Below are 17,691 nucleotides of genomic sequence, written 5' to 3' on the forward strand. Positions count from 1 at the left end.
TAGCCGTATGTGTGCGAATCGTAGTGTGCGATGGAGAGAGAAACGGAAGTTCGTGGTGGCTGGGTCTGGTGGAGGTTGTCGCCGGTGTGAAGTGGTGGAGGTGAGGTGGCCTGGGTGGCCGCGTACGGCGGCCAACGATGACAGAAATGGGAGAAACCCATTTCGGATGGGTTTCCGCGGGGGAGAGACGGCTGCGCGTGAAGGACATCCGTCGTTGCTGCGTTGGTCGTCGGCGTGAGGGGGACTTGCCGGTGGTGGCGGTGAGGCTGGCCGACGTACGGCGGCGCTGGGCTGGGTTGAAACACATCGGTCCGTTGGATGAATCGGGGCACCAGAGGATAAAATCCGGATGACTCGGGGCACCAGAGGAGAAAATCCGTGTGGAAAAGAAAAAAAAAAAAAAAGGTATAAAATCACTAAAAAAATTTAATACTGTGTAAAAAAAATTCTTATTTTAATTAATAATAGTAAATTCCTATTTTTTGAAAGACCTAATATCAAATTATTAGGTCTTTTGAAAGAAAAAAAAAATGTATAAAATCACTAAAAAAATTTAATACTGTGTAAAAAAAATTCTTATTTTAATTAATAATAGTAAATTCCTATTTTTTGAAAGACCTAATATCAAATTATTAGGTCTTTTGAAAAATATGTTGAACACTATATAGTGTATAAAACTGTCTAAATATTATATATATTTCTAATAGGAACTTTAAATTATTAACATAACTTGATGAAAGGTAGTAAAATCAAAAGACTCTTCAGTTAGTTAATGCCTTGTCAATGTACAATACACTCTTCAGTTAATGATATTATTAGAATTGTTTGGTCCAAACTCAAAATACAAAATACCCTGTCAGGTTTACACCCACACTTTATGTATACTGGATTCAAGATAAAGAGCAGGCATTAACTAACTGAAGAGCCTAATGAGGCTGCATGCCCTATCACTATTTTTTTAAAAAAAAAACGAATGTTGTTTTATTGATCAATTCCTTTAAATCAAGGAAATAAGACATGAAGGCCTGGGCAACAACATTAATCTCTCTTCTAACATGGTGCACATGAGACCACTTGAAGCTTAATTCTTGACATATCATATATATATATATATATATATATATATAAAATAGATACCCTATAAACTTTAGGACCATGTCAAGTGCCTAACACGTGACAATTAGGAGGTCATGTTTAGGATAGATACTCGCCCTATATGGGCAGATTTGATCATGCATGGGTAGGTAACAATTACACCAAATACCGCTGGCTACACTTCAGAGTAATGGCCCATGGCCATGGCTGGAAAATTCGACTGTTACTGCCCCATGGATCCAACTGAGCCCAAACGCTAGGCCTCAAAACTAATTTATGCATTTGCAATGGAGCTGGCCCACACACCCCATCATTGAAACAGAAAGTAGTCTCAGTTTTTTAACTCTATACTACGACGTACGTACACCATTGGAAGTAGTTAATGGTGTCTATGTGTTGGCCATCAACTTGATTGTCTGTAAACTATCTCTCAATCTATTTTGGTTTGTAAATATTTATCACATGAAAAAATCCATATATATATATATATATATATATTTCTTTCAACCGGGCAAACGTGCCTCGCACGTTGGCACCACCGCTAGTATATATATATACACACACACACACTGACCCCTTCATTTTAGAACGCAATTAACTGATGATTCTCACCTTAATAACAATATCATCAATGGTACAACATATATATTCACTCATGATGAATTGACGCATATGCATGCAATATTGTCCCAAGACTCCCAACGGCTCATATGTTAACGTCAGGCAATTAATTGAAAATCCCTTCATCTCTCTCTTTTTTTAAGAAAAATTTAAAAAAATTATATATTGTGTGATTATTTCGAGCTTTAAAATTGATTACTGGAAGCCAAGCTGCCAAGTGATATGGACAGGCAATGGTATCAAAGTCTATTTCAATCATAATTGTGACACTTGAGTCGTGCCATGCCACCTACAATGGACAAGCTCAATGAGGACGTCGAGAATAAGGGAGGTAGATTGTGATACCTCATATGATAAAGATAAGTGTAGGTGATGTATGAGATATCACATTACTTAGAAATGAGAAGTTTTTTCTCTTTATAAGATTTCAATGATGTTCCAATTGTATCATTGACTAGTCATTTTAGAATATAGACTATGTGATTTGAGACTTTTATTGGGACGTTATTATCATAGGTCAGCCTAGAAAACTGATATATGTGCCAACTAGGGGTGTAAATTTAAACGAAAAAATCGATCTGGACCGGACCGAACCGGACCGGTTGGTCCGGTTTTGAACCGGTCCAGTCTAGAACCAGTTCCTATATTATGAAAACCGGCCGGATCTATTTCGTAGTTTCTAGAACCGGACCGAACCGAACCGGACCGGTTGGAAAAAAATATATATAAAAATTAATTTTATATATTATACACAATATTTATATATATAAGTTTTATGTATAATATATAATTATATATTAAATTTTTATATATAATATATATAATTATATATCATATATGAAATAATTTCATTTATAATTTATAAATTATAACATAAAATGTTAATATTAAATATGAACATTTGTAATTTGTTTGATCATTTGTTATTAATATAATTATATATAAGATAATGTTATTATAATTTATAAAATAAAAGTTTAATCTTAAAGATAAAAATTTAATTGATCATATGTTTTGAACATAATATATATATATATTAAATTATTAATAACATTTTATCATAAGATATAACACTTTATTATATATTTTTTACATTTTAAAAAAATGGGAAAACCGGACTGGACCGGAAACCGGAGGTACCGATTTAGGTGGGTAACCGAGACGTAATTGATTTTGAAAAATACAAAACCAGTACATACCAGTTCAGTCTTAAATTTTATCCAAAACCAGACCGGACCGAACCGGTTACACCCCTAGTGCCAACTCAATCGCGCACAACTGGCCGTCCAGCTGTACCGGCCTCTTACTTATTTCGGATCAACAATTCAATTCATGATCCACCTGATCACTAATCCGTTTTTGTAATACGTAGGCGCGTACGTATTCCCAAGGAAAAAAAAATATTAAAGATTGTGAATTTGTGACAATAATATTTTGAATCGAGTTATGCTTTCAACATTTTACTCTTATTTGAGTCCGTTAATGATACGATAGTAATTATATATATATGTTATTTACAATTGTACGAAAGTACTGAGACGAAACTATAATCTCTAATTTAGTAAAGCAAAATAAGATTTGCTAGAGTTATAAGTTAATTCATCAATCATGCATGGCACACAAAAGTAACTCATGAAGCTTAAGTAATTATATATATATATATATATATATATATATATATACACACACACAAGAAGAATAAACATTTGCGATGGATTATTTACGACGATAATAACTATTTACGATAAAAATAGATTCATTTTGATAAAAAATAATCATTTTCATTAAAAATAACTGGTCACAAATAAATAATTTTCTTGTAGCTAGCTTACCGCATCAAAGATTAGAGGTGGGAAGGGAGGGGTAGTGGTGCTATAGATTATAGATCAGCAGCTAATTTTTTTCTTTTCTCTTTTTTTCTCCTCCTCGGCCTCCTCAAGATCAATGGCCATAATTTGTCCTTAGAGAACATGTTTCCCTCAATAAGAAAAGATACATAAAAAGCTCTTATCTTGGTCCTTTATTGGAGTAAATTTCAGAAACATGGGGAATATTAAATGTACCCGCCGTATAACTTTGAAAAAATTCCATGCATCTCATATATCGTGTATTTTTTTTTAGGAGAACCTTCATGTGCACGACATAATTGATCATTCATCTGGTCTGCTAGTACTACAGGAAGGCAATCGGAACGCATCAGTGCGAAGACATGTTCCACTATACTTGTAAATACGCAGACAACAAAGCGTGGCAAAAGCTGTGCCGTTAACTGTGGACAATCTTTGCATTCATTCAGAGCTAGCTATCGCTATATATATATATGTATGAAAACCTAAAAGATTATAGGAAGTTGAAGGAATCGCACAGAATAAGGTAATATTAATGGCTCAGTGGGCATGGAAAGCAAAGATCAGGAAAGCATGGCCCCCCTAGCTAGCTTTGGATTTCATGCCCCTATAAGCTTGAGAAAGCATATATTCTCCTGTTGCAATGTTTGTCTTCTTCTTAAGACAACTTTAAATCCTGCTGCTTTAGACCTCCTTTTAAGGGCTTTGCCAAATATTTGACTCAAAAGGTATATTATATATTCATGTTCAAAAGCACATCACCAAATAATGAGATTAATAATTGGTAGAAGAAAGGAAAGCTTGTGTACTGATGTGATTAATAAATTGTCCAGAAAAATGCCAACACTTTTATAATGATCAAGATTAATAGTACATAAGCTTTTCTTTTCTTTTCTTTTCTTTTCTTTTTTTGTGTTGATCAAGTTTAACACTAATCATGTAGATGATCAAGGAGCTTAATTAATTAGAAACGAAAATGCATATTGCATATATATGGTATGAGCCATGAGGTTTGATATTAATTACTATTACTTGATCAACACACACGATCATGAATATCAAGCGGCAAAAGCTGCAGTGATTTCATGGGCGCAGGCATGAGTAGTAGTACTACTTCCTTTGCTTAATAAACACCAAAGTAAAACAGTTACTTTTACTCATATATATATATTAATGGCCGGGTACAGTAGTTACTCAAACCTTAGAATTAGCCACAGAGATCAATTAGGCCGGCATGCATGGAATCGCCGGAAGATAAACCATGAACCATTAATAGGCCGGAAACTATATATAGTTTGAATATTGATGTAAACTGGGATTTGATTAGTAAGTACTTAAGTAGTAGTTGTAGTACTGCATGGGTTAATTAGAACCAGCTTCTACATTATTATTTGATAAACAAGACAAAAGCTAATTATAGCATTAAAAATATAACATATATATATATTTAGGTGCTAACTAATTAATAAAGTAAAATAATTTTATATTTATTTCGGAGGATGGTATAAGTACTTTATGAAAAAGCTGATATAATAAAGGGTCAGTGCCACAAATATATATGATCGATCGTGGGCGTTTGACCCAACGTTGACAGGCTAGCTAGGACTTGAAAAAGAGATGTGCTTTATATTAGACGACGATAGTGATAGACCCCTAAAGTCATTAATGATAGCAAAGTAATTGCTTTAGGGTGCCTCTTACATTAATATCATATATATATATATATATATAATCGGTCACGGTTGGCATTTCAAAGTACTGTGCATGTGTGTGTATAGATGGATTCAAAAGCTGTAAGATCAGCTGCTTCTTGTAATCGTTATCAGTACTCATGTAATATTCAAACGAGTCCATCTAACTAGAAATAATTATAATTCAAATTGGATAAGAAATATTGGTCTTGCAATATCCTATTGATATAAGAGAAGTGCTATAATAATCGTAAGAAGATTTTATAAAAATAAACTTATAAATTGACATTTGATCAACTAGCTAACTTTAATGAAATGGATCTTGGAAGGTAGCGACCGAGACAAGATAGGAAATATGCAAAAGGTGACAAACAAGCTGGGAAAGAAAGAGAAAAAGCTTTCAATAAAGAGGACCAACTTTGAAGAACAAGAGAAAAAAATAGTTGATCGAGTAGCTGCTGGCTAGAATAACTCAAGAAGATCAATGATATTAATATTGGGCGTAGAAGGAATATGAGTAGGCGCGCACGGTAATAAAAGTCGAAAGATCGATCGATCGATGTTAATCTAAAAAAGCAAAGTTAAGCTTGCCGCCCATATATACTACTCTGATCTCACCATTCTCCCATCAACTTTTGGTCTGATGTGAATTTTGGTGGGGCTGATGATCATTTCATTTTAAACCTTCTTAATCTGAAGCAGATCAAAGACACCTTAATCTCTCTCTCTCTCTCTCTCTCTCTCTCAAACAAAAGCAGGGAATGAAGAGAGATTTGTTCCTGAGCATCATTGTGGTCAGCTGGACTGAGGCCGGCTGTTCTAAATTTGAAAGGTCACTCCCCAAAAGAGTTAATAATTTATAATTAATTGGGTACTTCCCATTAAGATTGATCCGTACGTATATATATATATATATATCCATGTATATATATATATATATAGCACTGCATATAATTTTACGATGACAGGTATCCACTACACGCACAGATGAGACGAGAGAGATCAGAGAGGCAAGACCGAAATAAATAGCTAGAAGATTTGAAAATATTGATCAGGCCAGAAAAGATGGATGGTTGAAGAGTAGGTGTATGTCGCAATATGATTAATTTGGTGCCAACAGCAGATGATTAGCATATATATGGTTGTAGGTTTAGAGTCTTTTTCTTTGCCGTGAGAGATGAGGATATCATTGAGAAATTTTTTATATTTCAAGAATCATGATGATTGTTTTGAACAAACAACAAAAAATATCGAAAGAAATCTTATCTTACTTTGTATAAAGGCAAGCCCCCTCAGCACACACATATCCATCATCTCCCCCAACGCAAAAAAAAGAAAAAAAAAAAGAAGGAAATATATAGTAGTAGTAGTCTTTCCTTTTGATGATTCACCTATATATTGGGCAACGAGAAGAGAATAGTTTTTTCCCCTTTATATAGTCTTGAACTACATAAGCGCACTACTCAGACTATATTTTGTTGCTGCTAATATATAGCTGTGCCAGGCAGCCTCATGAGTATCGTCCATACTAAACAGATAGATAGCTAGGAAAACATGGATCGATAGATCATAAGCAGGAAAGCTCCCATGCATGTATCTTTGTGGTTTTTTTTTCCCAAGTATTTCTAAACTAGTGACAATGTTAACTTCGTGTTTCGCACACATTTGGGTCAAGTTCCGACAACTCAGATATTCGATAATGGGCCTGCAAAAGATGGAGATAAGTGCAACTTGGAGAGGGCGACCAAGGGGCCGGGTAATCTCCAATGCCAAAATTAGTAAATATTCTTAGATGGTTGCAAATAAATAAGAGAGTTTAGGGATCATATAGTCATTCTCGTACCTGAAATCTGCTATTTATACTACAGGTCTGGAAAAGGCGTCAAATAGTATTCTCCTTCACAAAGTCTGTGCTGTCTCTCATGTGTCTGTTGTCAGACCTCTTTTAATGCGGCGTGACTCTGCGCCGATTTCATAAATGTGGCGTGACTCTCCTCATTTTTCGTTGTACTTTGTGCAAGTCCTTGGGTTCTAAAGTCGATCGTAGAGTATCAAGCTGATTAGTCTTGTCGCCCATACAGCGCCCTTCCTTGGTAGACCCCCTATCCCATATGCATATTGGGGCATCATTGGACCGGGTTGAATTAGGACCAAAGTCCAATGGGCCTTTCCCGACAAGAAAATCCCTTACAGACAACACCATCGGTTATCTAGAGCAAGAGATATATTGATCTTAAATATGAGCTAGATTTTAATCGTCAAGCTCTAAAATCTTTATAAATGAGATTAGAGAAATATTACAAATATAAAATGGATCCTAAACCATTTATGTATAGTTCTAATTTCTTAAATAGTACTATTTAATATTCATTAAATATTGTAAGACGATTTCATGTATTTATGATCAATCTATTTCTGATCTTAGCGTAATCTAAGATTTAGCGCATGTTTGGGCATGCATGTTAGAGTTAATTAAAGAAAAAACTTTTAAGAATTCAAATCCTAGAAACACTATAACCTATATATATAGGCCAAATCAACTCTTAATATTATTGTATAAAAGCACATGAATAATTTCAAGGTAAGAGAAACTGAATGACCTCTCTAATTATATTCCATATATATACTCATGATGCGTGGACTTTCGTGGTTGTGATGCCTTGCCTAAATTTAATGCATTATATATGTATTCGACGTACTACGTTAATTGTTATAGTACGTAGTACTACTTAACATAGATTGGTTAATTTGTGCCGGCCAGGTCTCGACCGGTCTTCTCATGTTTTTCTTTTTCCACCTTAGCAATAAGTAGTATTCTACAATATTATATATATATATATATATATATGATAGCATACGTGGGCACGTTTAATTATTAACTTTTACTTTTGTGATCATTAGATTAAAGAAGAAAATTTTGAAAAGCTTATCATGACTAGTCCTCGCATTAATCGATCAATTAGTAGAATAATACTGATATATGCAAATTAATTAAGTGGAATATTATTGTCCTAATTAAATATTATTGAACTCCGCATTAATTATGAATTAGCAACTTAATTTTGTGATCTTCCATTAATTCACTCTTGATAAATTATAATTAATAAAACGTACGTACGTCTAAAAAACTAATAATGGCAATAATTACTTACTAATTCCTTTTGATAGTTTTGTCAACTTTCTTTAGACTAGTGGTAGTACTACTGATCTGTTGGTGCACTTCGAATAAAAAAAAACATTGATAAATATATAAGAGCATGCATCAAAACTTTGTTGATTCCGAAGAGTATCAAAGCATTGAAAAATAGAGATATATCGAGAATCCTTCAGATCGAAGTTGTCATTCAAGTTTAAAAAACTAACTGCACGACTTGAATATATACATGATGTATTTTATTAAGAAAAATACGCGGTTATCCACAAAGAGATTATATATATAAAGTAATTAACTCACAAACTAATTGTAAAGTTATTTTTATTTTAAAGTAAATTTAATAGATCACATGAAACCATATATATTAGTTTGTAAGTTTATTTTTATAAAATATTTTTGTCATGTTTGTAGCACTTCTTTTCTATCAAACACTCCATGTATTTTATCCAAGTTAAGGTTCCGGCCTATATCAACCGTGCTAAATATGGGACATACACGTATGTATGTGTGTGTGTATATATATATATATAGTGAGTAGTGATACACGTACAACTTTTTATATAACAAAAAATCTTTACAACTTCCTAACACTCTACACTCCACATTATTTTTTTATTTTATTAAATATTTATTATATGAATAATGAATAGAAAATTTGGAATAATTTAAAAATAATAAATTTTAAAAATATATTAAAAATTTTAAAAATTTTTAAAAATGTGAAGTATAGAGTGTGGTTGTGTAGCAAAGCTCTTTATATAATAGCCATGCATGTTTTTAAATTGATAATATTTCTGTACAATTAATGCTGTCAATTTCATAAATTATTTTATAAAAATTTTCATAATTTAAAATAAGGTTAATAAAGTTGTGAAAAATTATTATATCTATAGACTATATCATTTAATTTCCATATACACTAGACTAAAAAATACTTTCTCATGGATGCATGTGATTCCAACTAGCTAGCCAGCTAGCCCATATATATCAATCCGTAGAATATATATAATATATATACGTAATTAATATCATTCTGAATTCATCAGAGAGGGTTTAAACATTCTGAATTCATTGATGCATAATTAATTGGTCAACATATTTAGCATCTAGCTAACCAGGTACGTACGTATGCAGATGATCAAGAGCTAGCTCTCTCTGTATATGTATTATATGCCGCTGAAATTGCATGTGACGGTACTACGTACTGCGACACGAACAACGAAAGATTAATGAAGCACTGGGCATTGCACAGAACCTTCGATCGAGGAGTCAAACCGGTCCAGCTGGGTCTCATGTGGTGTCTTCCATTTGTCCAACAGCTAAATCTACACCATGGTCCAGCTTAGGCGTGTTCATCCGGTTCCAACCCGGGTATACCCGGACCGGAACCCGGATCTCAAATCCGGACCGAAACCCGGACCGGATTGATCCGGGTCAGAATTGGGCCGAAACCCGGATGAATCCGGGTTTTTAAAACCCGGAAATCCGGTTCCGGATCGTATCCGGATTTATTTAATTATTTTTAACCCTCTAGACAAAGATGAAAGAAGCCTTTTCATCGACTTCAAATTCCAGATACACACTTTCAAAAAAAAAATTTTGAGATACACTGGACTCAACTGTGGTGTTTATGGAAATTTTCTTGGATTGAAACAAGCATGGATGAGTACATTATTTATACAAACAGAGTGAAAATGACGAAGTAAATAAATTTGGGCTTTTTTCCTTCAAGTTTCTCAACAACCAAACAGATAAAATAGAGAAAGTCGATACCCAATACAGATTAAAACAAAAAACAAGTTTCCAAACATTCTAAAAATACACGGTCACCAGCAAATCAAAGCATCCATCCACCACTGCACGACCCATCTCAACGGCAAACAGATGCAGTGACGGCGAAGGAGATGCGCCCGACGGGGTTACGATGGCGGCGGCTAGGGACCTAGGGTTTCTACTTTTGCGGCAGCGCAACGAGAGAGAGAGCGAGAGAGAGAGATATGAGTCGGGGGGTTTACCGGAATAACGATCTAAGATCGACGGCAACAGAGATGCGGCGACGCGGCGACGGCGACAGAGATGCGGCGACGGCGTCGCGATGGCAGCAGCAAGAGACTAGGGTTTCTGCTCGGCAGCGAAACGAGAGAGAGCGAGAGACGAGAGGTGAGACGAAGACGAGTCGAAGTGAGCCGGGGGGTTTTATTTGATTTTTTTTAAAGGACCCGGGTACCGGGTTTAAACCCGGTACCCGGACCGTGTTGGTCCGGGTTTTATAATCCGGGTTTCGGATCCGTTATGATCCGGGCCGAAACCCAGAACCGGAATCCGGTTTCCCGGGTTTCGGACCGGGCCGGGAAAAAACCCGGCCCGGATGAACAGTGCTAGTCCAGCTATTTTTCTTTCTTTTTCTTTTTCTAATTTGTCTTTTTAATTCGATCTGTTTCTTTATTCATTTTTGAAAAAAATATTTTAATGATTATATAAAAGTAAATTTACAAATTGATGTAGCTTAATATAGTATGTCAGATTGTAAAATAACTTTTATTATAAAATAGATCTAACGAATCACAGAAAAACATATCAGTTTATCAATTTACTTTTATATAATCTCTTTGTAGCACTTTTTTTTTTTGGGGTATCCGCAAGGTCTGGGACTCAACCAAATCCAAATTAAGAAAATGAGGCAAAGTATAGAAGTACTCTTCAAATCAAATATTAAGTGTGCCTTTTAACAATTGATAAATTATCTACATATATATTGTGAGGGGGGCTGTTTCTAGTGTTGGGCTAGACCACACGAGCCCAACCCATGTAGCATGGGTGGGCCTAAGGCCAACCTTATAAGATGAAATCGGTATGAGAGAATAGGATGGGCCGAGCTGGGCTGAGCTGAGCCATGAAGGGCAAGGTCGGCCCAGGAAACCCACAAAGATGTAGCGAGGTAGTACGCGCGGGGCATGGGACTAAGCTAGGAGGCCTGACACTCTTACTGGCCGACAATCTACACGCATAGGATCATGGACAACCCAGGCCCTTAGGCATGACCTGGAAGGTGGGCGTACATGACTGAAGTCACGTCACATTTAATGAAAGACGAAGATGAGCACGCTATGACAAAGACCCAAGGCTGTTAGCGATCGCCATGATCAAGCATGGACGACCTCACATGGCAGGGAGTTGGCAGAGGACACTACTTTGATTGAAAGCTGATCACATAGATCACAAATACATAACCCAAATTAATTTAGGTATCGGAGGTATCCCTCCACCTCGAGCCCTCATTTTCTATTCATGCAGTAATGGATCAACCTAGTGCATGGTGTTGCTCAGGTTGTCAAACACGACACCAACATATTAATATATAATATGAATATTGAAAATTGTTGAAATACAATTTTCAATATCAATTTATTGGTATTGATGTGATATTAAATTATAGGAAATTTATTTCTTATTTATTATAATTTGTATGTTAGATATTATTATTAATTTGAGATCATGAAGAAAAGATTATGTCACACATGCGCTCATGTTTAGGATCGATGCAAATGTAATGAATTGGTAAGTTCATTAATTGGACAGAATTGGAGACAGCGCACTGCAGAGAACTGCCCATTGCTGAATCCATTCATTTAGATACCGACCAAATCCATTATATAAGAGCTTTGGACATGTGGGGATGAGAGAAGGAAGAGTATGGTTGCTATCATTTCTTTTCTCACACCTTTGTCGAAAGCCTTGGGATCGAAGGCAGGGCTGTTAATCATGGCGTAGGGGATGTATAATCATCTCCCTGTAATTGCAGAGTGCTAAAAGCACATACAGCTAGCTAGCCCAGAGACGACACAGAGAAGGAGAGAGAGAGAGAGAGAGAGAGGAGAAAATTAATAATTAAAGTCAGAGAGAGGTATGGAGATGAATATCTCACGCCCTCTCTTTCTTTCTTTTCAAGGCTACTTTAATAAGCTGTAAACTTGAAAGAGTAAAGAGGAAACTCAGAAAAGTGGCTAAAAGCAAGCAGGTATGTGGGTGTCACCTGAACTGTCTTTCTTTGAATAGAGCGAGAGAGATTCCTAGAGCAAAGCTAGCTAGTTAATTTTAATTTCCACTCATCTTGGGATTTTCAAGCCTTTTAATATAAGATTATCATCATGGAGTCTGCAAATCTCCATCACCAACATCAGCTCCAAGACCAGCTTGTTGGGTCTTCTTCTTTGGCCAACCCAACTTGCTATGGAGTTGGAAGCAACCATGCTTGGACCCCAAATATCACTGTGTAAGTGTAGCTTCAAACCTACCTCTCTCTCTCTCTCTCTCTCTGAATTGATTCTATAATGAATTTTTGGCTATTCAAAGTACTATCATAAATGACCTTTCGAGTTTGGAATCTTTTTCCTTTTTTCCTTTTTCTTTTTTGATTTGATGTTCGTCGAGCAGAAAGTGCCCAGAACTAGTTGAAATTACCTACTTGTTAGATTATTGTCAATTATCAGATATCTTACGAACGGTTCAGGAATTATTTCTATCTATCTGATTACTTTTGGAAGGAAGAACCTCCTAGCTAGCTAGTTCTAATTACACTTCTGTATGAAATATATTTACTTACACCGCGAAATCCTTCATGTGATATTAATAATAATTTCATTTTTCGCTTTATTCTAGACATTCTCTCTCAATCTTTGATTTCCAGATGCCTCAAATTTTGGAATTGTTAATTTTCCACTTGAATCTTCAAATGTTTCTCTCAATTGTTTATGCAGGAATACTGGTAACTTCAATCCAAATGCCGACGGAGTTTTCTCAAACCCAAGAGACTCGAGGCAGTACAATGACATTCTTGTCCCTTCTCTGAACAGTTCCATGGTCCAAGACTTGGGGTTTCACTGGACTAGTAATGCAGGGTGTTTCACCAGTAGTACTACTGATCAGTCTGCCCATGACCTACACGACCTCGCGAAAATTAAGGAAGAGCTCTCGGAATCTTTCCCCAAATTCACTGAAATGTTAAACAGTTCTTCAAGTATTGAAGATTACCATCTTCATCATCCAACAGACTGCATAAAGGACGAGCAAAAAGATCATCTGAGTCATGAACTCAGTGAGAAGCTCTTGCTGAAGACCGTCTCGTCTAAAGGATTCTATTCTAATTCTCAGAACCTCCCTAGTTTTGGAGGTGCGGCAATGCCAAGTAGAGGGAACTTCAGCCAGATTTATCCCAGCATAAATATTTCCAACGTGAATCAATCGCCATCGCCGTCAGAAATTTCAAGCTCCTTGGACATGAACATGCAGGCCTTGGATCTATTAACATCTGAAAGATATAGTAGTGGATCAAGTTTTAGCCAATTGCCTAATTCGAATGATAGACTTGGCGTATTTAAAGAGAGCCCTTTCGGTCTTGAAAATATGCAGCAATTAACCCACAGGCTAACAACTAGCCCTAGCAATGTGAGTGCGATTTTCTTAAGATCTTCTCTTCTTTAGCAGCTCCTAGCACACGACCATTTTCATGACCTAGTTTTCTTGTCGCTGCGTTTAGGTTTTTTTAAGCGACTTTATCTATTCATTCAGATATAATCACGAAATCTACTAGTAAGTTTATGGTATTAAGATCATCATCATGATCCTTAATAACTTCAAAAATTATTGTCTTCCTGATCAAGAATTTGCAGTTAGCTCAGCTGGGTATCTATTCTTGATTATTATAATATCTTCACATATATCCTAATAATTCAACGAGTATATATATATATATATATATACACATTTGTATTCTGCAATCTGCAGTACTCATGCCGACTGAATACAAGTCGAATTATATATGTAATTAGCAAATAAACCAGCTTTATAAAGATCATGATTAATAAACAGGCACAATTAAATTAAATCATACATTTTAATCTTCAACTAAAAAAATTTAGAAAAGTCGAAACCCTTTATTATAAACAATTTTATTCACTCATGGCACCAAAAGAATAGCCTTCTCTTTTTGCTAGAATAGGGGCACCTTCAGCTTTATACATTGTATGCATCTTTTTTCTTTTGCTTTTTTTTTTTTTTTGGTTTTAGAGACTTATAACTTTAAATTATTCTCAACTGATCATCTTTACTCTTTGCGTTTTAAAGATATCACTGTTCACAAATAGAGCAAGAGAAGCAAAGAGACCCAGCAGTTTGATGGAGGCAAAGTCATCTCAAGCTGCACCTAAGAAACCGCGATTGGAGTCACGCGCTTCATGTCCACCCTTTAAGGTGCCAATGGATGATCAATTTGACATAAATATATAATAAACTTTGATATAAAATTTTACTAACTTATGAATTGCATTTTTGTGCCTTGGAATTGAGTTCCAGGTTAGGAAAGAAAAACTAGGAGATAGAATTGCTGCTCTTCAGCAGTTGGTGGCTCCCTTTGGCAAGGTACGTATAGTGTTAATTTCCGGCCCGCATGCCCACTATATATAATTCCCAATCAAAAATTCTATATATAATCACTTTTAAGTATTATTTGCACATTTTATTCACGTGAATGACTGCATTACTTTTTTTTAATATAAAATAACTCATTTAACCAATCAAATCAATAGGATACTGTGCAAGAAATAACAGCATGTAACTCAAAAAACAGTTTTTAAAACTTCTTTAATTGTCCACCAGACTTATAATTAAGTTGAATATAGAAGTTGTTTACGTTTAAAAATGTTTTGCTAATATATGCAAAATGATGTCGATTTTGCATGTGGGGGTGGAGAATCTTTCAGACAGACACAGCATCGGTACTAATGGAGGCTATCGGGTACATAAAATTCCTTCAAAACCAGGTCGAGGTATTTTCACTTCCCAACATTCTTCTTGAATGTCGTTTTTCTTATCCCCACTATCTGACGACTCTGAACTAGTCTGTCCTCAAAGAATATTAAGAAAATGAAATTTGAAGTTTTCTAAGATCATGCCCCAGCTAGCAGGTCAAACTTGGGTACGATTCCAGCATGCAGCGTCTGAAAAGAAAGGCCGCTAGCTAGGGTTCTAATACTATTGGCTCTTTTACTTCCTTTATAACATAATACAAAAATTTTGAACCATTCGTTTTTTGTTTAGAGATTCACGTGCACTACGTTATTATAGTGTGTGTATATATATATATATATGCAAAAAAATATTCTAAGTTAATATATATTCCCTGCTATAGCTTTTTAATTCATCGCCTGTACCACCACGGCATGATACGGTGTTAAAGGTGTGTGTGTATATGTGTGTGTGTGTGTGTGTGTGTATATATATATATATATGATGGTGATCATGTGCTAATTTATCAAAAATTGTTGTTGTTGTTGCAATTTTTATTCCTGCTATTGGTGGTATTAAAACTATCAATTAATAAAGGGTACGTACTAATGATAATATTATTGCTATTAATTAATAAAGGGTACTATTAATTGTGCAATTAATTAGATCAGCAAAATACACATGCATGCTACACCTATCCCGTAGTACTGATAATATATAAGAAAGAGGGATTAATATATAATTAGTACTTCAATCTAATATTGGGAAAAACGCACAAAAAAAATAGATATTGGCGATATATATAATTGTAAATTTGTATATATAATGATCTGCCTTTCCTGAATGATAAAATGTAAGCATATTTGAAGCTGTCTCCAGCTTAATTATATACTAATTGGCACATTTCCTTTTGTTAAAAACTATTTATTTAGTCACTACGTACGTACTGATCATCAACCTTTGCTTGAGTTTGATGTAAGAATATATTTATTGGGCCTTGATATATAGGAATTCAATGTTTTTAATGGCGGCTCTATTCAAAATATATACATGCATAAAGTTATAAACGAGTCCAGGACCAGGAAAACATGAGACAACATTATCTTATAATTAATTATAATCCCGATCCTGCAGGCACTAAGATCAGTTCGATTCTGACTTTGAAAAGAGTTTGGTTGCTGTTTTAATTGGAAAGAGATTCGCTGCGGCAACATGCTGCAGGCCGAGATCGATGAGAGTTAGCTCTGATCAGTTGCCCATGATCAGAGCCAACAATGGTGAAGAACCCACCCCAACCCAAACGCCAGCTTGGGTCCTTAGAAATTCCTAGTCCGATCCTGCATATATCCATATATGCATGCTAGCTGCATGTCTCTGGCATTTGAAGTTTGCATATATATATAGTCACAGAGATTTGTATTCTAAATTAATATCCAAATTAAATGCATGGTGCTTCTGATTTTCCACTAGTTCATGATACAATAGCTAGGGAGTAAGCTAAAAAACTGAAAAAAAGTATTGATTGATTTTTTATCGCACACGATATTATATTTCTGTGCTTTAATGTATACTAAGTTTTGAGTTATTTTTTTCTGCAGACACTGAGCGTCCCATACATGAAGTCATCATCACGAAACAAGACAGCTTGTAGAACAATGCAAGTGGTAAGAAATCAATAGAAGTCGATCGCCAACATAGGAAATTAAGGAAACTAGCTAGGGTTAATTTAAACCAATCATGATCATTATATTGATGAAAGATATAAGCGATATGATCAGTAGTACTGGTAGTTGGAGGAACAAATTGGAGTTTTCGCTATCAAAAGTAGTACTAGTACTGCATGTTATCATCATGAATATCTGTTTCAGGATTACATATATAATAGATCAGTTAGCTCATGATTCTGCAAATATATCTAATATGATTTCAGGGTTCGGTGAACGATGGAAATGATCAAGAACCAAAGCGAGACCTTAGAAGCCGAGGGCTGTGTCTCGTACCTTTGTCGTGCATGTCTTATGTCACAGGTGATAGCGGCGTCGGCGTCGGCGTTTGGCCTCCAGCGCCTAACTACGGTGGAGGAACTTAGAATAATTATATATAATATGAAATTAATAATCATCATGTATCTTAAACGTCAGCCGTAGTACTAAATTAATTCTGGCCGGGCATGCAAGACAGATCTTAATTAGTACTGCTTATTCTATTAAGCCCGGCCTTAATATTATTCGGGAGCTAGCCTTTACGTACGTTTCTCGTTCTAGCTAGCTAGCATCTATAATTTAGTGGAGCAAATTTGGTCATCCTGTTAAAAAAAAAAAAAAAAAGAGAAAAGAAAAGAAATGATCTGAGGATGGACCAAGTTTGATCCATTAACAATGGATGCATGTATCAATATTTATAACATGTATTTTGAAATTTGAAGAGACCCCCCGACCCAGCTTGTTCACATTATTTATGTACCCTAGCTAGCTAATTAATTTGTTTTTATGATGATTCA

At 35.2% G+C, this 17,691-nt stretch overlaps 1 protein-coding gene across 2 annotated transcripts; it reads left to right on the forward strand.

Moving 5' to 3' along the window:
• The first annotated feature begins 12,109 nt into the window (after nucleotides 1-12,109).
• On the forward strand, nucleotides 12,110-17,691 carry LOC108991305 (transcription factor bHLH110). Of its 2 annotated transcripts, none has more exons than XM_018965484.2 (7): nucleotides 12,110-12,681; nucleotides 13,166-13,853; nucleotides 14,532-14,657; nucleotides 14,760-14,825; nucleotides 15,167-15,232; nucleotides 16,790-16,855; nucleotides 17,122-17,691. In XM_018965484.2, exons 1-7 carry the CDS (start codon nucleotides 12,557-12,559, stop codon nucleotides 17,278-17,280), a joined length of 1,296 nt encoding a protein of 431 aa, XP_018821029.1. In that variant the 5' UTR covers nucleotides 12,110-12,556; the 3' UTR covers nucleotides 17,281-17,691. The 2 variants fall into 2 exon arrangements, with proteins under 2 accessions (XP_018821029.1, XP_035551367.1); XM_035695474.1 differs by lacking the exon at nucleotides 12,110-12,681 and adding an exon at nucleotides 12,857-12,990.

The sequence above is a fragment of the Juglans regia genome, chromosome 11 (assembly GCF_001411555.2).
Source record: "Juglans regia cultivar Chandler chromosome 11, Walnut 2.0, whole genome shotgun sequence".
In the NCBI taxonomy this organism is placed as follows: domain Eukaryota; kingdom Viridiplantae; phylum Streptophyta; class Magnoliopsida; order Fagales; family Juglandaceae; genus Juglans; species Juglans regia.